This window comes from Colletotrichum costaricense (assembly GCF_030867565.1).
Source record: "Colletotrichum costaricense strain IMI 309622 chromosome Unknown Scaffold_21.1, whole genome shotgun sequence".
Taxonomy (NCBI): domain Eukaryota; kingdom Fungi; phylum Ascomycota; class Sordariomycetes; order Glomerellales; family Glomerellaceae; genus Colletotrichum; species Colletotrichum costaricense.
Window position 1 is genome coordinate 842,954 of NW_026848250.1, and position 20,401 is coordinate 863,354.

General features: G+C 50.9%; 6 protein-coding genes across 6 annotated transcripts; 3 read left to right on the forward strand and 3 right to left on the reverse strand.

Annotated features, from left to right (window-relative positions):
- Window positions 1-244: 244 nt before the first annotated feature.
- Window positions 245-2,302, forward strand: CCOS01_14813 (cytochrome P450; the record flags this gene model as incomplete). Its single annotated transcript, XM_060462956.1, has 7 exons — window positions 245-475; window positions 538-650; window positions 700-809; window positions 875-1,134; window positions 1,203-1,275; window positions 1,339-1,889; window positions 1,955-2,302. Coding segments are annotated over 7 exons (1,686 nt in total), but the record flags the coding sequence as incomplete, so codon positions are not given.
- Window positions 2,303-2,748: 446 nt separating this feature from the next.
- On the reverse strand, window positions 2,749-4,757 carry CCOS01_14814 (uncharacterized protein; the record flags this gene model as incomplete). Its single annotated transcript, XM_060462957.1, has 6 exons — window positions 2,749-2,828; window positions 2,888-3,066; window positions 3,127-4,179; window positions 4,253-4,437; window positions 4,496-4,552; window positions 4,614-4,757. The coding sequence occupies 6 exons, from the start codon at window positions 4,755-4,757 to the stop codon at window positions 2,749-2,751; spliced, it is 1,698 nt and encodes a 565-aa protein (XP_060306788.1).
- Window positions 4,758-5,692: 935 nt separating this feature from the next.
- On the forward strand, window positions 5,693-7,720 carry CCOS01_14815 (GliA; the record flags this gene model as incomplete). Its single annotated transcript, XM_060462958.1, has 6 exons — window positions 5,693-5,941; window positions 6,039-6,469; window positions 6,532-6,885; window positions 6,942-7,057; window positions 7,117-7,374; window positions 7,452-7,720. 6 exons carry the CDS (start codon window positions 5,693-5,695, stop codon window positions 7,718-7,720), a joined length of 1,677 nt encoding a protein of 558 aa, XP_060306789.1.
- Window positions 7,721-8,088: 368 nt separating this feature from the next.
- CCOS01_14816 (methyltransferase) lies at window positions 8,089-8,944 on the reverse strand (the record flags this gene model as incomplete). Its single annotated transcript, XM_060462959.1, has 2 exons — window positions 8,089-8,097; window positions 8,222-8,944. 2 exons carry the CDS (start codon window positions 8,942-8,944, stop codon window positions 8,089-8,091), a joined length of 732 nt encoding a protein of 243 aa, XP_060306790.1.
- A 729-nt stretch (window positions 8,945-9,673) lies between these two features.
- On the forward strand, window positions 9,674-11,949 carry CCOS01_14817 (3-oxoacyl-(acyl-carrier-protein) reductase; the record flags this gene model as incomplete). The annotated part of the gene is made up of 6 exons (XM_060462960.1): window positions 9,674-10,373; window positions 10,665-10,698; window positions 10,869-10,940; window positions 11,026-11,474; window positions 11,557-11,670; window positions 11,741-11,949. The coding sequence occupies 6 exons, from the start codon at window positions 9,674-9,676 to the stop codon at window positions 11,947-11,949; spliced, it is 1,578 nt and encodes a 525-aa protein (XP_060306791.1).
- Window positions 11,950-12,398: 449 nt separating this feature from the next.
- On the reverse strand, window positions 12,399-19,751 carry CCOS01_14818 (uncharacterized protein; the record flags this gene model as incomplete). Its single annotated transcript, XM_060462961.1, has 5 exons — window positions 12,399-15,608; window positions 15,666-18,497; window positions 18,557-18,667; window positions 18,743-19,575; window positions 19,634-19,751. 5 exons carry the CDS (start codon window positions 19,749-19,751, stop codon window positions 12,399-12,401), a joined length of 7,104 nt encoding a protein of 2,367 aa, XP_060306792.1.
- Window positions 19,752-20,401: the final 650 nt, after the last annotated feature.

Here is a 20,401-nt window from a genome sequence, read left to right on the forward strand (position 1 = left end):
ATGCCCTCCGAGCTGGTCACAACCACGCGTGCCGAAACTTCCAAATGACTCGGTCGCAGGATTTACACTAGCAAAAGGTATGGGCCAAGATGTGTTGCATCCCTATGGGTGGGCAGAAACAGTATTAGGACCTAAAGCATTGACCTTTACTGCAATGAGGATTGTCGTCAGTAGTGCCTCGATGGCGCGACGTCAACTTTGATCCCCATGATCTACAACCTAGCCACACAATTATCAGCGTCTTAGACAAAGAAACTTGAGAGTCTCCGCAAGATCAACTGCTTTCAGCTCCATTTTACGAAGGTTCGCGATTTTAGGCGAGAACCAAGTCACCACCAAAACGATGGATAAGATGACAAGGGAAATGAACTTCAACACGCTCCATGCTGTATCAGGGAAAAGAATAAGCGAGTTTACCATGGAACATCTCAAAAACGCATCAATCAGCTCATGGCTTTCAGTCATCGCTCTATCGGTTAGTCAACAAAGACTACGATCTCTCTAATCACGGCTTGGACTTCGCTAAGAATAACCCAGTTCACAGCATATTGGCTCCTATTGATAGGATACCGCCTAACCCTACACCCATATGCAAAGTATCCTGGCCCTAGAATTGCTGCAGTCTCCGAATTGTGGTTTGCGTATTACTGGTAACAAACTTCACTCCAAAGATTAATTCCGGTGTCTGACAATGCGTAGGCTACGCGGTCGCTGGCCATGGGCAGTTGAGAAGGGGTTTGAAGAGTATGGCGATGTCGTACGAATCGCACCCAATGAGATCGCCATATTTGGGTACAAGCCGATAGTTGGTAAGTTTGTATTCTGTGAACATTTTTGCATCTATCAGACGCTCACAAGATACCCTTCATCCTAGACGTCTTGTTGCCTGGAAAAACGGATGATGCGCAGGCTTTCTTGAAGACCGAAGAGCTTGGAGCTCTTGCAGGAAAGCACAAGGGTTTTGCTGCTGATACAGATCCAAAAATCCATCGTTATGTCAGAAAGGCCATGGAACCAAGCTTCAACATGAATGCGATCAAGCGATGGCAGGAGCCCGTCTTGCATAAGCATTACGACCGATTCATTCGGAAGGTCGATGAGGCTTGCCGAAGGGGTCCTATCAACTTGACGGAGGTAAGTGGCAATACATCAGTGCAGGGGGATGCATTTGAGGTTAGGTCAAACTCAGGCTGACCTTCCAGTGGAATGAGTGGCTAAGCATGGATCTTGCCGGTGACTTGACATTTGGACATGACTACGGCAACATAGAAAAGGGTAAGTTATGGAAATCAAAGATGACAGGCAATTTCTAATCACTGAACAATCGAACTATAATAGGTAAAGCCGGAGAGTTCCTGGAGACATTTTCAAAGTTGAGCTTCTGGGGCACCGTGAACCAGGTCTCTACACGCTTCCCCCTTCTTTACCCGTTCGTGCTGCTTGCCTTAAGTCCTAGCTTAGCGACAGTGGCGCCGAAACTCCAGCGCATCAACAGTAAGTATATCAACGATCGAATCCGCCTCAGAGATTCCCTCGAACACGAAGACTTCATGTCATCTCTTATCAAAGAGGGTGGAGAACCGCCCGAAGTCGACTTTCTTGTTGCACAGAGCATGAACGTGGTCATAGGCAACGCCGAAGCCACTTCCAACATGTTCACGGTGTCAGTACATTTTCTCGGCATGCATCAAGACAAACTCGAAAAGCTAAAGATGGATATTCGGGATCGATTTACTTCCTACGAGGACATCAAATCCGACAATGTGCAGAATATTACATGGCTCAATGCTGTCATCAACGAGGGTCTTCGACTAGCCACTCAGGGCACTTCCGGTTTACCTCGCATCAGCCCTGGCGGTTTCGTTGATGGCCACTACATTCCGAAAGGGGTAATATTAAGACCTTGGCATCTAGTTGTGTAGATCAATTTCTGCTAACCCTCATCTGCATTTAGTACCGCGTTCAAACTAGCTTCTGGGCAGTCTTCCACTCGGAGCGTTACTTTGCGAAACCACGAGAATTTCACCCGGAGAGATGGCTTCCGAAAGATCATCCAGATTATGGAAAAGAATTTGAAAATGACAAGCTTTCTGTTTTCCAGCCTTTCAGTATCGGCACCCGAGGCTGCATAGGTCGTAAGACGGGGCTCTTGCAGGCGCAGCTGATGATCTCCAAGATGGTGTGGGCCTTGGACTGGGAGCACGTCAATCAAGGCGAGATGGACTGGGAACGAGATCTAAGAAGATACGCTATGAACCAATTGCCCCAGGTCGTTGTCCGTTTCCAGAAGAGATCTACATAGTTACGAATCGAAGTGTGTTTTTACAAGAGAGTAACAAATCTTGTTGTTGTAATCATCGTAGATATGCTTTCATGCACAAGTACTCATACATGCCTCCTGGAGTCTAGATTGAGATTCCACTGGAGCTTGCAAAGTTCATTTAAGTCCTTAAAACAAATCGTACGGATAACCACTCACATCATAGCGGTGTGGAGAGAAATTGAGCCAAAGCCTTCCTGAATATTGAATACCTAGCAATTTGAGACAACGTGAACCCAGCTTCCCGGCAAAATGTGTCGTCATTCACCTTGCAACTGTTCTAAGCAGCCTCTAGGTAGCTATTCCATGGTTCCATCTCTCAACCTAGCTTCAGGCGGAGGCACGGTCAAACATATCCTCCAGTCTTCTATATCTATGTGCCCTTATTCAATGCGTCTCATCATTCTTTGTACTACTGCTTTGCTCTCCTATTCGGCAAGTCCCCGGAGGAAGCGGTGTTTGGCATAGAGACTGGTTATCCATCTTCTATTCAACTTTCCAAAGATGTCTGTTGAGATTGACTGTTAGAACCTTCATGAAATCCGGGAAAGGCCTGTTGCTACTCACACATAGGAATGCAGGTGGTGAAAAGCCCGAGGGAGACAGTTCCTAGGACCATAAAGACAGTCCCAGGCCCAGCTTCAGTAGTCCACGTATTGATGAATGTTGAAAAAGAATAAAACAAGAAGTTCTTAAGCATCATTTGTACAATGAAAATCTCGCTGGATCGTTGTGGGAATGTGTCCCTAACACCCTGCCGTTAGCTTGATATTCCCGCAATCTTCCAAGATAAAGATGACGCTCACAAGATATAAAGCCCAGCAGAAGTCGAGGGGACCGAAATACTAAAAGCCATACAGCCTAAGCAGAAAGCCCCTAGGAAGTACCCGTTCGTAGAGGGGTGATCGACCACCCACATGAGCAGGAACCAACCGAGCCCACTCAGGGCGGCACCAAGTATGTTGACAGGGATCCGGAATTCTGCCTCATAGACGCCGCCATTCCATTTCGACATGATCATCGCAGACCAGTCGCAGAGTGAGCCAACAGGAATGGCAAACAAACCACCAATCAGTGCGCCAGCCCAGAAAAAGCCATTTTGCTCAATGTTGAGGTTGTAAGGTGGCATCGACCAGATCTGAGATAGAATGTAGCTGGATGCCACAAAGCAAGCATTGAGAACCGTACTGACGGTCAGAATCCAAAGCACAGCTGGGTTAATGAAGTTGACGAAGAGTTCAGCTAGCAAACGAATGATGTTCTTATCTGTGTACGTCTGTCGAGACCATGGTGATAGCATCTGCGCCAAAGTCTTCTTTGGGACGATGACCGCACCAGTCTCGGCGATGGTGTTCTTGGCTGCTGTGATGTCGATGTCGAGATGCCTTTTGACGGCCATAGTCTCCGCGTCGCTGTTGGATTGAGAACTTGAAGCTATGTCTTGCTGGGTAACAGCTGGTCGTTTGAACTGCATTTCAGGGAGCAAAGCAACTGTCATGATGAGCCCCGCGAGGTTGAATGGCAGTTCGGCGATGAACAGGACCTTGTAACCAAGGCGCTCTGCCATGACTCCGCTGACGATTGATGTCATCGAAACGGTGCAAGCTGACGAGGCGACCATCATGGCAATCCTCCAGCCGCGCTCATGAAGATAGAATACATCCCCAATTGCCGCAAGCGCTAAACTCTCCCAAGCGGTAGCACCCAGTCCTTGAATCATACGACCAGCGAATATTGTGTTATACTGGGACCTCTGAGACCCTGCTATACAGACCGCGGTGCCGAGGGTTCCGGCGATGGCGGCGAAGAGAAACTGCGGGCGTTTTCCATACTTCTGGGCAAGGATCGAAACCAAGGGCCTGTGGTAGAGCGCATATTAAAAACAAGGCTCAGGCAAGAAAAGGCTTTTAGTAGGAACGAGGGACTACGAACCCTATAGCCGCAACAACGAGGAGATGGTAACCAGACAACTCAGCAACTTTTGTGATGCTTACGCCAAGGATGGGGGCAAGGGCAAACGTGGCCGGGCTAAGCATGGGACCAGGAAGCGAAGCGAAGATGATGGTGTTGAAAAAGATAACCCAAAAAGCCGCTTCCTTCTGCCAGTTGGTCCAGAGCTTCCCGCGTCATGTGCGTCAGAGAAATCATGTCCTTTACGTTGAAGGTTTGACTCACCAATGGGTCATTTGGATCGTTCAAGGATGGTTGAGGGACCAAGACCGTGTCAACTCCCTACCCGGATGTCAATATGATGTTTGGGATGATCATGGAGATTACTCATGGTAATTATTACCATGTAAATAGTTCTTTTGAGAATGCTACCCCGGCTTGGGCCGTCGTGGTCTGAATCATTTGTACTAGATGTTCTGACAAGATGAACGGTCCCTGTAAGAACTGCATCCTTACCAAGTTTCGCGTCAATAATACCAAGAGGCATTTTTGGATGTGTCTTGTTAATTTGTTGGTGCTCGGTTGAGCTCTACGACATCAGAAGCTTTGGCAATTGATGGCGCCTATTATGTTTTTATTGACGAGCGATATCTCGAAAGGTGGAGATCTCAAAGTTTCATCGTGCAAACAGCTTCTTACGGCGTCACGATGATGTCTCAAAGACTTCTTAATTTCACACTCCGAGATGATCTGTTGTCACTGAGCGGCCTCCTCCTAGGTCTGAGGTCCGCCGGTTGTGTGAAGATCGAATAACAGCCATTTTGTGTACAGGGCCTGCATAAGGCCCGCAAGCTTATTGTAACATGTTTTGCAAGGCTGGCACACGCCAGCTTCAACCTATAAAACCTCAATCGCGCTGTGGAATTTCTGAAAATGAATATTTGATGTTGATAAGATGGGCAATGGAGGTCGTCCTAACTTCTTAAATGTAACCTCGCGCTTCCGCGGGCGTCCGCCGGCGCTTGTGCCAAGGCAAATGTCTCCGACTGAGCTTCGGAGGTAACCCCACCGGCCCGGACCTTAGTCGTGGGCCCGAGATTAACTCTCCGAGCCAAGTCCCAGTACCGGTTTCACACCTTTCGTACCATACGATATCTCAACATGCTACATTCAGAGATCGGCGTTGTGCCGCAGAGCCAAACAATCCGTGTGATTTGATCGTCTCGGGGTAGTCAGATAGCAAAGCGTTCCGTGCATATCGCTGCGAAAGTTGTGGCAGGTGCTGAATTTGGATCACTTGTGATGCTCGCCATGTACATTGGCATGGGTTGTTGGATCATACCGATCTCCAGTCTGTAGATCTTAATCCTTGCTCAAGCCTTGAAAACTGAGAACGCATTTTACGCTCGCCTGGTGCCAGAGTAAACAGTTGAATCAACATACCATTGTATACCTTTCACGAACAGAGTCCAAACCTGCAAGATGGACGCCGCAAAGAGTCAATCTACGAAGGTGGATTCTTGGTTCGTCCAAAATCTGGATGACAACACAGAGCCTTATCTGAGGCGTATTTCGACCGGAAATAACACACTCTCGGATCGTTTGCAGTTCAATATTGACGATGGACAGAGGCTTACGGACCCTATTAAGCTTGATGAAGATGAAGGCAAATACCCTGAGGGCATTACACTAGTGCTAATCATACTTGCACTGGCACTGGGTCTTTTTGAGGTAAAATCCCAACAAGCAACAGTCGCAACTTACAAAGATTCTTGAATCATGGCAAAGTGAAGACTTCTCCAGCTAACAGTTTTACTCAATGAGCTAGTTCGCTCTCGATGCCACCATCGTTGCCACTGCTATCCCCGTCATTACCACCGAATTCAAAGCCCTCGCAGATGCCGGCTGGTATGGCTCTGCATATTTGATGACGATTGCGAGTTTTCAAGTCCCATGGGGCAAGCTGTACAAGTTCTTCATTCCGAAGTGGATCTTCCTGGCAGCGCTCATCATCTTCGCCGTCGGGAGTGTACTTTGTGCCATTGCCCCCAACAGTGCCTTCCTAATTGCCGGGCGTGCGGTTCAGGGCATTGGGGCTGCTGGTTTAACTGGCGGCGTCTATGTAATCCTGGCGCTCGTCACGCCTCGGAGCAAGACGCCAATCTATCTGGGCGCATTCGGTGCCATCTTTACCGGTGCGAGTTCCCTTGGGCCTATCATCGGCGGTTTCCTCACAGAAAAGTTCTCATGGAGGTGGTGGTGAGTCCAATCAGCGTATAATATGCACAAAAGAGAAGAGAGCTGACAATTGCACGTCGTAGCTTTTGGATCAACATACCCTTTTCCGTTCTCGCCGGAATTATCGTTCTGTTTTTCTTCAAGATTCCAAATACTGTCAAAACCGTCAGGGCACCATGGAAGAGCATTGTGCGTCAGATGGACCTGATGGGTGTCGTTCTTATCACCGGTATCATCGCTCTATTTGTCACCGCAATGGAGTCCGGAGGCATCAAACACGAGTGGGACTCTGGCTTCGTCGTCGGTACGCTAATGGGATCGATCACTATTGCCATGCTCTTCGGGTTTGAGCAGTACTTCATGAAAGAGGACGCTCTTTTGCAAGCAAGGTTCTTGACCAATATGAAGATCGGCTTCCTTTGCGTTTTCGCATTCATGTAAGTGGACCACCAGCTCTATATATACTTGGGACTTTCTTTTGACACCGTCGTAGGCTTAGCTCGGTTGCGTACTCAATCCAGTATAATCTGCCTGTCTACTTCCAGGCAACCAAAGGGTTTACTCCCGCACAGAGTGGTGTCAACGTTCTTCCCCTGTTAATTGGTGGAGGTGAGTCATGTTGCCTTTGATCCATTCTTCTTGTATGACGTCTAACATTTACATCGTAGCATTTCTCACACTATTATCCAGTGTGGCGTACTCCAAATATCGGAATGACCGGCTATATTGTGTTCTCTCTGGTGCTCTTACGGTGCTAGGCTCTACACTGATCCTCACCCTTGGCCCGGACTCTACACCAGCTCAGTACCTACTATACCAGCTTATAGTAGCCTTTGGCTATGGCTTAGGAACCCAAGTTCCAGTCCTAGCTGTCCAGACTACAGTCGATGTGCAAGACGTGCCCCAGGCCACAAGTATTGTCCTCCGTAAGTCTTCTCTGGGGCCAACAGTCAGCTTGCTATAAGTATCAAAAAGTATTGTACTAATAGACGGATACTCACAGTTTTCCAACTTCTCAGCGGTGCACTTGCGGTATCAGCAACTCAGAACCTCTTCAACAACATCATGTTGCAGAATGCTGTGCGAAACGTCCCCAGTCTCACCGCTGCCCAGATCTTGGCCGCAGGATCTACGGATCTGAAAAAACTCTTCTCCGCGGACATTGCTCCTCAAATAATTGCAGCGTACACAGAAGGTCTTCGAGCATCATGGGCTATGGGCATTGGATTCGCTGGCGGTGCCTTGATTTCTGGGGTGTTTGTTGGAGCTTGACTTGGCTTACATGTTTGCACGCCAAACACTCATTTGGGAGGGGAGTTTTATTTCTAACACTCTTGCTCTAAAATCGAATTGCGGTTAGAGTCACTTGGCAGAGTGTTGACCAAAACCTTGATAGAGTGTCCAAGTCAATCAGACAGAGTACACTTGTTCCTAGGATATTGCCTGTGAACATATTGCTTCTTCGAAGTTCAGGCAGACATGCCATGTCATTGTCTGAAGAGCGCAAATTATTTGATTGTACAAGTTCATGCGAGATGAAGAGAGGCGACACCGTGGATTGATATTTTACACAACCCAACCTGAAAGCATGATATAACAAGAGATAGATGCACAAGAAGAAGTTGTTCTTCTTGTGCACCTTACTTCATCTGCTAGGACATGAGTTAACTTCAAAGTTGTGTCTGGTCTCGATTCCTTCTAGTGTGCTTTTTAATTATAGCGAGGATCGCTGGCTTCGAAAAGAAGCATACACCCGACTACCTCATATCGTACCTCATTGAACATCTTCTGGAGAGGCACCAAGATACCCACTGCATCGTCCTCATGATTATCAAAGACCCCCAAATAGTTGTTCAACCACAATACAAGGCGCGCCAGCGGATTACGGTTCACACCCTTACCCAAAATAGTAGCCCCGAACACGACCCCTCCAGGCCTCAACAAGCGACCCATGCGTCCCAAAGCCTCCGCCTTGCGTGCTGGTGGGCCAGGCAGGCAATGCAGCAAGAACATGAGAGATATAGCATCAAAACCGCCTTCCGGCAAACTATTTCCCTTCGCAAACAAACTTTTCAGCTCGTCACCTTGAGCCAGGAAGTCACCAACGACCTTCGTAGCGTTGGTGCCGACCTCCGGATGTGCCCTTTCAATGACGGGTAGAGTAACGTCCAGGCACGTCTCGTTGAGGTCGACAAGAACGTACTCGGTCCATTTAGGCAAAGGAGCTCTTGCGGGGAAGTATCCTGTGCCAACGCCAATGTCGAGGATTCGAGTGGGTGGGGGACCGCCCGGGTTGGACTTGTACGGCTCTGCGGCGCGAGCTATATTGCGGTTGAAGAAAGAGATGAGTTTCTCGGCTGAGCAATTCCAACCGTAAGGTGAAACGACACCAAAGACGAGAGTGTCGTAGGTTTTCAGGTTGCTTGGATTGTATGCATCTGCACCTTTTGCTGTGTCCAGCTTTTTTGTTTGAGTCTGAGTTGAGTTTTGTGACATTTTTTCTAATGCTTGAAAACTGGCAATTCGTGGACCGTCTATGAAATGAAGGTCTTGCGGCAGGGCGTAGAGCATATTGGTTTCCCGAAATTGATGAGAGTGAAATCTTTCAGATGACGGGTCCTGAGATACTAATCTCGAGTTCGAGCATTTGTATCAGTGCTGAGCCCATCTGTGACCACGCCGACTTATTCCACTTAGAGGTGGTCTGTTCCTAGGCTTGACTCCTCGCTCCTTTGATTTGGGTCAGAATTTCACTGGAGACATTGTAGGGTGTACCTCAAGACTGTTTCAAAAAAGTTCGACGACTCCGAGGCGTACCCTAAGCAATCGGCGAGCAACCGCAGAGAAGAGCACTCGGACAGCAGACGGAACGAGTCGGAATGAGCCTACGACCGCTGGAGAATGGAGCCAGGTCCGAACTGCCTCTGAGGCCCATGCTCCCACCATGACCTCCGAAAGCTCCGGGCATATCTTGCAAGGTCGAACCTAGGAGCGGAGGTCAAATGGATCCAGAACAACCAGAGTTCACCTTCAGTTTCTGAGCGCTCTTGTGTTTTCTGGAGATTGACGATTTAGTAGAGTCTGGAACTGTGAAGGCTGATTTCTTCGTTCAAGTTTTAGCACTCAGAAATTTGCCTCAGTTTATACTTCGTGAAGTGCATACTTCTCTTTGTGTCTGTCAAGAATCCCCTCAGAATAACCATCCTAAAGAAACAAAAAAAAAAAATGGCGGCCATCGAATCCATCTTCCAAGAGTATGCAGAGCGCCTCAACCGCCGACTTCCCGGCGAGAACATGGCGAAGTTCTCGTCTCCTGGACACTCATCCTCTCAGCTTTTGAATTTGCCAGCCGGCTTCGAGCACCTAGAACTGTCAAGTGACGTGAACATCACCATCCTTCACCAAATTGGCGACGCTTTTACAGGCGACTTGGCTGCGATTCTCCTCGTGCGGATATCTCCCAAAAGCGTCTTTCCTGCTTCAACCGCCACTGCGGTAATCGAATTCCGGCGACACGTTTTCTGTCAAGTTCATGGCACCACTATCTCCAACATCATGATTATAGACGATGTCGATGCGTTACGCAACAGCGAATCGCAGGCGGTCCGGCCCCCAAGCTGGAGCGCTAAAGCTTCTCCTCCAGGGTTCTGTCTCACTGAGGCGTACCGCGCATACTTCAACTGCGTCTCCACCAGGACCATGGAAGAGAACCTGTCGAAATTCACCCATGACCACATTACGTTCAATGAGCATTCTGTAACCCGTGAACAGTACAGAGGGGCCATGGAAGAGTGTCACGATGTCATGGCGGATTGCAAGAACACGCTCGAGAAGCTTATTGTTGACGAGGAGAAACAGCAACTTGCAGCCAGAGTGGTATTTGAGTGGACACCAGTTAAGGCTTGGAATGGAATAGAGCCAACGGGTAAAAGAGTCAAGTTTACAGAGCATGTATTTGTATGGTTCGACGAGGGGAAAATGCACACAAGTATCACATTGTTGGATATGGAAGCTTTCAGACAGCAGATGAGAGTCTAGTTTACGAATCTTGAACCGGCTATTCGATGTGAATGCTTAGTTGAGGTTCAAACCCTTGATTTTGACAATGATCTGAAGAGCTGTCACTTGGCATTCGCTGTGGAACTTGGATCAGTTGGCCTAAGCACCGGAGGGCGTTTCGGAACCAGCACTGGACCTTTGCTGCTAAACCGGACAGTCTCGGAGCATCTCAGCGTTCAACGCTGGCCATTGTAAGAGCTAGGGAACTAGTAAGGTAACAACTGTAGTTGCCCATCCACTGCGCGGAAGGTTGACTGATCGCTGTCGCACTTGACGAAGCCCATATTTGAACATAAGGTACCGCGATCATGACCATCACCAATTCGGTCGTCATCAACATTAACAATTACTAAATCATTAGCAACATGGAGCATGACCGTGCAAATATCAAGGTCTCAGAGCAAGACCTCGTCGGCAAAGTGGCAATCGTGACGTAGGTTTCGTCATTTTCCCTTATCGTTGAATCGCCAGGTCATTTTCCTTCTGTGGCTTCTGCTAATGTACGGCTTGTGTCCCAGTGGTGCTTCGCGCGGCATTGGACGAGGCATCGCCGTTCACCTCGCAAGCCGTGGGGCGAATATCATCGGAACATGCTCTGTGCTATCGTCCTTGGGCAAAATCGATGATTTGAGAGCCGAGATAGATTCCCTGTACAGAAATTCCAACAAGAGTTCTGTACCACAGATTAAAGGCGTGGTTGCGCCTTTACTGGAGCCTCGAGAGTACTGCAGTGCCATCGTCAATGCCGTCAAAGAGTATGGGAGTTTGAACATACTTGTGCAAAACGCGGCGGTCGTGGAGGTCGCGCCAGTGGGCACGATCACCCAGGACCACATTGATCGCTTACTTACGGCCAATATTGAAGCACCTGTATTTCTCGTGCAAGCACTTCTCCCGTACTTCCGGCCGGAAAGCCGAATCATCAACATCTCTTCCGAAGGAGGCCGAGATCCTTCTCCAGTTGCTCGTACGTAGCGTTGCTTCTTTCTACTCCTACTTCCTAGCCTACTTGCATCTGATGATTTGGTTCTGATACATCGGGACTACAGTGGTTTACAGCGGTTGCAAGAGCGCTATTGAATCGATGACTCGCGTGTGGGCTGACGCTTGGGGGACAAGGCCTGGGATGGAGAGGACTACAGTGAACTCAGTTGCTGTTGGCAGTAAGTTTCGCAGCCACCTTGAACCGAAAATTGCCAAAAGCCTTGTCGAAACCTGACCATCGTCCATCAGTTACGCAAACCGAATTGGCCTCACAAATGCCGGACACCCCTGAGATCCGCCAGTTCCTTGAGGTAAAGAAAACCGCATGCAGTGTGGAAAAGAGGTTGGGGAGAGTCGATGACATAGCTGAAATCGTAGGCTTTCTGTCATCTGAGAAGAGTCGATGGGTCAGTGGGAGCGTGATCTGCGCAAATGGCGGTACTGTCAAGGTTCTCTAGGTCAATCAATTCCAGGCCAAGGTGTCTGTCCTTACCAGGGCTTCGTTGTCCAGCACCAAATAGCCACGACGAAAAACATCTCCAGATGGGCTTTCACGAGTTGATTAAGTACCAAGGTCATCGAATCAAACTAGAATTGAACAGATCCATCGCTTTGTGTCGGTGTGGGCATCACCTTACTCTAATCAGTACCTATGCCTCGTGGAACTTTGACAACATAGTTGGGCTGAACAGAGATGAGCAAAAACCTTACAGAGCTGACGGGCTGGAGTGACCCAGGTGCCAGGGGGAATTAATCATTGCTTGAACACAATTTTCCAGATGATCTATGAAAGTCTATGAAAACAACCTCCAGCCCGAGTGCAAACTAAACGCCAATCCGAAAGAATTTTCAAAACCCCTTGTCATCCTTTGAACGCCGGCCCCAGTCCCGTGCCCATACGAAATTATCACTCAAACGCCACCAACTTGCTCTTGTCGGCTATCCTAGCTGCAAAGACCTCCATGGGAACCGCAGCCAAGACCTCCAAAAGAGCCACAGTTGCCTTCATCTCCCTAGTGATCCAGTTTCTGACCTCGAGCGCAACCAAAGAATCAACACCATAGCGGTACATAGGCCGGCCCGGATCAACTTCCGACACGGGCATCTGCAAAATGTCGGCCACCTTCTTTACCAGAGCCTCTGTGATAATATCCAACGCCTGCTGCTTGCTACTCGCCTCAGATAAGCGTGAAGAAAGAGAAACGGTGTCTGACTTTCCAGCACCCGAAGCACTTGTCGCTAAGCTCGTCACCGCGAGAGGTCCGAAACGCGGGATGCTGAAGTATCCCGGCTGATCGAGGCCGTGTGCTGCCATGATGTCTGCAGTGCCCAAGCCGGTTGTCACTTGAGCTGGCGGCCATGAAGCCGGGTTTTCGCTCTTCTGCCGATTGATGAGGCCCTTGAAGAGGGCATGAAACGCTGGCTCTCGGATGCCCAGGGTCTCTTCCCACAGCAAGAAGTTGCCCGTCGCACCTTGCTCTGCCAGCACACCAACGTCACGCATGATACCCAGGTTGACCGACACGGCCTTGAGCCCCTGTGAACGGCGGTAGTGCGCCAAAGTGTCTTGGTATGTGTTGCCGGCGGAGTACTGTGCCTGACTAGGGTAGCCGTACATACCCGAAATGGACGAGCAGATGATGAAGAACTCTAGGGGGCGTTCATGGTTGAAGTACTCGTGAAGGTTCCATGTACCTTGCACCTTGGGTCTCAACCCAGTCTTCCACCAGTCGTAAGACATCTTCTCGAAGACGATGTCGCGAAGAGCCATAGCCATCTGGACCACACCCTTGACGGGCGGAAGCTCTCGTTCGCATTGATCCAGAGCAGCCTGGAAGGAAGCAGGGTCCGACACATCACCGCGGTAGGCCTTGACGTTGGCGCCCATGTTGGATAGCTCTTTGATCAGAGCCTTGGCATCTGGGGAGCCGTCTCCAGATCTTGAGAGGAAGGCAAGGTTACGAGCGCCACAGGCGATGAATTGCCGCGCCAGACTGCGGCCCAGACCACCTAGGCCACCAACAAGAAGGTAAGTGACATCAGCGTTGAGCTTGAGGGAGTTCTTAGCCTTGCGCAGGATTGGCGCCTCTGCGTTATCCGTGAATGCCATAACCATCTTGCCGCGGTGCTTTCCTTGCTGGATGGTGCGGAAGGCGTCTCCCACTTGACCCATGGAATGCACCGTCAGGGGGCTCGGAGCACGAAGCGTACCCATATGGACCAACTTGAAGGCTTCATCGAGGATCTGTCCTAGCGCAGCGGGGTCCTCCTCGTAAAGTGTGAACTGGTTGAAGAATGTGAACGTTGTGCTCTTCCCGAATGGTCTCATGTCAAGCCGAGTGTTGTCGAGAATGTCGCGGAGACCAATCTCGACAAAAGTGCCGAAGGTGGCCAGACACTCCCACGACGTCCGAAGAAGCTCTCCTGAGAGTGAGTTGAGAACGCAGTCAACACCGCGACCATTCGTGACGCGCATCACGCTCTTTGCAAAGCTGGCATCGCGAGAATTGAAAATGTGCTTCTCGGGAATGCCATACGTGTTGACCACTAGCTTCCGCTTGTCTTCGGAGCCAACGGTGACATAGACGACCAAACCCAGGTGAAGAGCAATCTGGACAGCCGCTTGGCCTACACCACCAGCGGCAGCGTGGATCAGAACCGACTTGCCCTTGGTAAGCTTTGCGAGGTTGACAAGGGCATGGTACGCAGTGGTATGGACGACAGGCATTGCAGCGGCCTCCTCGAAGGACATGGTGTCGGGAATATGAGCAACAATGCGATGGTCAACCCGGATCTTCGTAGCGTGTGTGCCGACGCCCAAGAAGCTCACGCGGTCACCGGGTTTGAAGCGGCTTGCTTCACTTCCAGTCTTGACAACGACACCGCTGCCTTCCTGTCCCAAGACAGACATGGGAATGAGTCCCATAGTAGCCATGATGTCTCGGAAGTTGATGCCCGTGGCTTTTACCTTGATTTCTACCTCGTGGTCTGCAAGAGGGGCATTCAGCCGGTCGTCCTCAATAAACTGCAGTGTGTCCAACAGACCGGGTCTCTCAATCGAAAGCCTCAGGTCCTCGTCGGCGCCAACAGATGTGACCCGGGTCGAATCGTGCAAGTGATGCTTGATGGAGTCATTCTCCGTTAAGCTCCGATAGATACGGGTCACCTGCAAGACACCATCGCGTTCATGGAACTCATCATCTTTTGTGGTTTCCGAAGACAAGATGCGAGATGCCAGTGCCGGGCCATGTTGCAGGCCCGTCTCTTGACTCAGATGCAGAACCTGGAACCGAGTGCCTGCAATCTCGCTCTCAACACAGCGTGACAAACCATCAATCACGCCGAATGATGGGTTGTCTCCACAGGTGATCCAAAGAAGACGCTGGTATGCTAGAGATAGAGCCTTCACAACTTGGTACTCCTGCTCCGACAGGTCGTCGAGTAGCGGCTTTTCGAGTTCCAATAGAGAAATGAGAACTTCGCTTTCTGCAACATCAGACTTCGGCTCGTCGGTCAAGGTCCTCGTTGACACCGCGTAGTTTTGAGTGATAAGAGATTCCTGAAGAGACTTGGAGAATTGCCGAGACTCATTGGACATAGTCGTCGGCTCCATGATTACTGCCTGCCGAGCAGGAGTGCCGTTGGTCGCGGGCTTCGCATTCGCGTTTCTAGCACCCCAGTACAGCGCAAGGCGCTCATCTCCCTCAACTCCAAAGACAAAGTCATAGCCTCTAGCTTCCAGTCCTCCAGGAGTGGGCTGTTGTTTGGCAGCAATGAGAACCGTTGCCTCTGGCTTGGTGAGGTTGAGAACCCGTTCAAGGAACTGGTCGCGCTTTTCAACCTTTTCCACATCGCTGGAGATGATCAAGAGATCGGCCTTCGGAATGTTCTCTGGCAAAGGGCTATCTACTGCGCCGAGTTCAAATGCCTCGCCGACGAAGGCTGGCTTGTCGGTCGACGGGCTCTTGGCGGCGTTGATGACCGCATAGCGAACTTGACTAGAGCGTACGATGTCCCCGGGTAGGCTAGCGATGACTGAGTTGCGCGCGGCATCGTGGTCCGGGACGAGCTGTAGGAGCGTAGCTGCCGGGTTCAAGTGAAGTGCCATCCGAATGATCTGTATTGTCAATGTTAGCACCCCGGACGAAGTCTCCGGCATGGTTTACAAGCATACCTCAGCCATTCTATCCTTGGGTTTGATGGCGGAGACCACTCGGCTGATTTCCTGTGGCTCCATAACATCCAAGGCATAGTTCCAGCGAACTTCTGATGTGATGTCGGTCGGATCAACCTCATTATCTTCGCGACCTCCGCCATCATCCATGTTCAGCTCAGCGACTCGGAAGTCCTTCACCACGAGGTAAGGCTTGGAAACATCCTCGTCGAACATGAACATATCCGCAGACAAGTCCGTAAAGCCATATCGCTCCGAAAGACAGAGCCCAGGCATGACGTAGCCCACGTCGCCAGGAATATCAGCAGAAATTTCGAGCTCGGTAAAGTGAACAGGCACGAAGGGTCTCGTGAAGTCGAAGCCTCCGTCCTTATCACCTATCCACGTGCTGCTCAGCCAACTCTGGAAGACTGCATCCAAGGTACCAGCGTGAATGAGAAAGGGTCGCTCAATTTGCCCCTTACTGTAGGTCTCCCCGATATCGGTCACTCTGATATTGAATGTGCTCTGACCGTCGCCGACATGGCATCCCTCGATGCCCTGGAAAGCTTCTCCATACTTCCAAGAGGCACTGTTCATGTGGTTGTAGAAGTTCTCTTTGGCGTACTCGAGATTCGACTCCTTGTGAACACGATGATATTCCGCTACTCTCGAGGATGCGATGATAGCATCCTCCTCTGCCATCTGCGGAGTTGTGTCTTCATGGTAATCGATGGTCATCAGCCCACGGCAGTTGTCCCTCAGCTGGTCACCTCCCACGCATGAAGACATGGTAAACTCCCACCATGTTGCAGGGGTTGATCCAAGCGTGGACTGGAGGTAGGGCCTCATGTGAACAATGACTTCTGTTGCAACTCCTTCCGGGAGAGCCATGGCAGCGAAGAGAGACACATCGCGTAGACGGAAAGCTCGAGCAGTCTTTCCCGGTGCAACAAGCTGTTGACTAGCTTCGAGAATGATACTGGTCATGCCAGCACCAGGGAGAAGCACGGTGCTGCCAACCATATGCCCACGAAGCCAAGGCTCGTCTTCAAGTCGAAGGAAACTGCGCCATACCCTCTGCGTCTCATCCATCATGGGTACAGGCGCTCCAAGCAGACTTCGAGTGGGGAACTTCTGTGCCAAAAGTTCCTTTGCAATGCGCGAGTCGCAGCGGAAAACCTTCGAGTGATTCCAGGGATACGGCGGCAAGTTGGTGAGAAGCTGGCAGTGAGAATCTCCATTAACCTTCTGGAGTTCCAGAGAGACACCTTCAGCGAAAAGCTCGGAAGCCAGCTGCAAACTCGTGTCGACGGCGTTTTGAAGTCTGGTGAGAACGGACTTGTAGCTGACATCGCTGATCCCGTGGTGGGACAATATCTGCTCGATAGGGCCACCGAGAGCGCTGTGAGGACCAAGTTCGATCAATAGGTCAAGAGTCTTTCCATCTGCTTCTGCTGCTGGAGAAACCATCTCCTTGATTGCTTGCTCAAAGAGAACGGGAGATACCAGGTTGCGCACCCAGTAGTAGCCCCCAAGCAACTCAGGGGCAGCTTCACTACCAGTGACACTCGAGACCATGGTCACACGCTTAGTTTCGTCTTCCTCCGAGCTGTTCGGCTCAACGTCTGCGATAGAAGCGGCATATTCTGCTGCAGCACCCTGCATGTGGCTAGAATGGTAGGCGACATCAACTTGAAGCATGCGAGCAAACATGCTCTCCTTCTCGAGGATGGCTCGCAGTCTCTCGAGAGCGGCTGAATCACCCGAAATGGTGACGCTATTCGGAGAGTTTACACAGGCCACTGTCGCGACACCGCCGAGGTGCTCTCCGTGCTGCGCGAGCAGTGATCGTGCTTGATCATATGAGCAGCCGACAGCCATCATGCCGCCCTTGAGGCCGACCAAACCGGAGGAAGCCTTGCCCCTGAAGTAAGCGATGGCAATGGCATCACGATGCGTGAGCGCCCCGGCGCAGTACGCCGCTGCAATCTCTCCACTTGAGTGGCCGGCAACTTTCTCGGGCGTTACGCCCCAAGAGCGCAGCTCGTCAACCAGGGCAATCTGCAAGACAGTACAGATGGGCTGGCTGATCATGGGCACCTTGAGACGAGATTCTTGCTTTGACCTCGCCAATTCTTCGACAGGGTCCCAGTCGCAGCCCATGGACTTGAGAAGGGCCGCAGACCGCGCAACGGAATCCTTAAAGACCGGGTGGGACTTGAGCATCTCGACGCCCATACCGGCCCACTGCGCTCCCTGACCCGTGAAGACGAATCCAATCCTCGGCTTGCTGTCCGGGGTTCTCGTAGTCTTGTCGCCAGCCGTAGTTGAAAGCTTGTGACGGAGCTCAGCGGCATTTTCAGCCGAACAGCTCCATCTCCAAGTCAAGCCCGATCTCGCGACAGAGAGGGTGTGTGCCAGCTTGGCGAGATACTCTGGGCTCGAAGCAGCGGGGCCAAGGGTGTCCATGTGCTCGACCAACTTATCGCCGATGCGTTTGAATCCAGCTTGATCGTGACTGCTGAAGACAAATAGTCTCTTCTTGATGTTTGGAGTCTCGTGGGCGACACCGTTGGCGGGCAGCAGTGACTTCCACTGGTCCGAGTTGAAAGACTCCAACACTACGTGGCCGTTTGTGCCGCCCATGCCAAAGCCACTGACACTCATCCGCTTGGTCTTGCAGACAGGCCAAGGTGTCAGCTTTGTCGGTACGGCCATGTTCCATTCATCGAATGGGATTGCGGGGTTGGGCTTGTTGAAGTAGATGTTGGGGGGTATCATTCCGTTCTCCATGGCCAGGACGCCCTTGATGATTCCCGCTACACCAGCGGCAGCTTCTAAGTGACCGATCTAGGAGCTTGGAGTTAGTCTTCCATTGATACAGTGACCATTAACTTCGAAATCCTTACATTTGGCTTAAGACTTCCCATCCAGAGCTTTCGTGACTTCGTCGCACCTGATCCGATGGTTCTCGAGATAGCTCCTGCTTCCAGGGGATCTCCAGCCTTTGTCCCCGTGCCCTACAAGACAATTGTAATGTTAATATGATGTGGATATCACTTAAGCTCAATCACAGGACCTTGAAGGTGACTTACGTGAGCCTCTACATATTGAGTCGCAGAGTAGTCGAGACCATTAGATTCGTAGACATATTTGATGAGCGCTGCTTGTGCCTCGCCAGAAGGCAGCGTCACACCTTGTGTCCACCCGTCCGAGTTGGCGCCCGTGGCCCGGATGACAGCACGGATAGGATCTCCATCAGCAAGCGCCTTGTCCAGCCGCTTGAGGATGAGGGCGCCAGCACCTTCACCGCGACCATAGCCACCAGCATCTGCATCAAACGACCGAGAGTGGCCCTCGGGGTTGAGGAACGTCAAGTTGGCCAGCTGAATGTTGCCGTCGGGGGTGAGCGTCAAACCGACACCACCCGCGATGGCCATTTCCGACTCTCCGGAGTGGAGACTCTGGCAGGCCAAATGCGTAGCCACCAGACTCGAGGAGCACGCCGTCTGGATGGTGGCGCTGGGGCCGTGGATGTCGAGAAAGTGCGAAATACGATTTGAGACCATCTCCTCGCAGTTGCCGAGGATGTAATACTTGGGCCAGTTTGCGAAGTCCCTCGTGACCATGTCTCTATAGTCGCTCGTCGAGGAGCCGATGTAACACGCAGTCTGCGAGCCGGCGACCTTTGGCAGGGGCATGCCGGCGTTCTCGAGCGCCTCGTAAGCGACTTCCATCATGATACGCTGCTTCGGATCGAGAGCCATGGCTTCGGCTGCTGTGATGTTGAAGAAGGATGCGTCCCATAGATAGGGATCCTCCTTCAGGAAGTGCCCTCCCTTCGTGGCCAAAGTATTGACGCGATCTTTGCTGTTGGGGTGGTGAAAGGCGTCCGAGTTCCATCTATCTGTACTAGGGGAGTAGGCGTCTTAACTTGAGTTAGCAGAGGTTTTCAATACTTAGTCCCAAAATGACCAAATTCCTACCTCTTCCATTTTTCAAGAGATCCCAGAACTTGGACGGCGATGTCGCATCACCTGGGAAGCGACATCCCATTCCCACGATCGCAATCGGGATGCGCTCATCCTTGCGGACTGCAACCATGTTGAGTGATATATCGTGGAGATTTTGCCTGTTGTTGAAAACTAGTCTATAGCGCTCGCGCCTTGTATTGGGTATTATCTATAAGAGTGGGCGTGTCCAACGTGTTCTAGGCAAAGTGAAAGGCGAGCCAGGTCTTCGATGATGATCATGGACAGCGCCAGACCAACTCCATATAGATACATGTACTTTTGGTAGACATCTGACAATCTAGCAATAGCAACGTCTTTCCTGAGGTTAGCATGAGCGGTATTCTCTGAGTCGGCGCTTCCAGCCTTGCACGGAGGCGCAGACGGCTACCCGTTGTTTCGGCAATTTTGCCGTGCGGAGTGGATGCAGGGCGGTAGGTCCGGCGATGGACAGTGTTTGGTGACGCCGGTGGACACCGGCGGCCTGGATCGAATATTCCATCGAATACCCATGTCTGGACTGGGGTCACCCACAAAGTTACTGAGTGTGCAGCGGCAAATACTGCTCTGTGGTAGTAGAAGAGCGTGTTCGGAGGGAGTAAGTTCAAAGTGCATGTCTCGGAGCTGGCGTTTCGTCTTCTCAACTCCGAAAAAGCCGGGATCATCCTCTTCGACTACGCTAGGTCTACTATTCCGATTCGCCAAAGCATCCCAAGTCAAAGCCGCCTTCTGCCCAATGATACT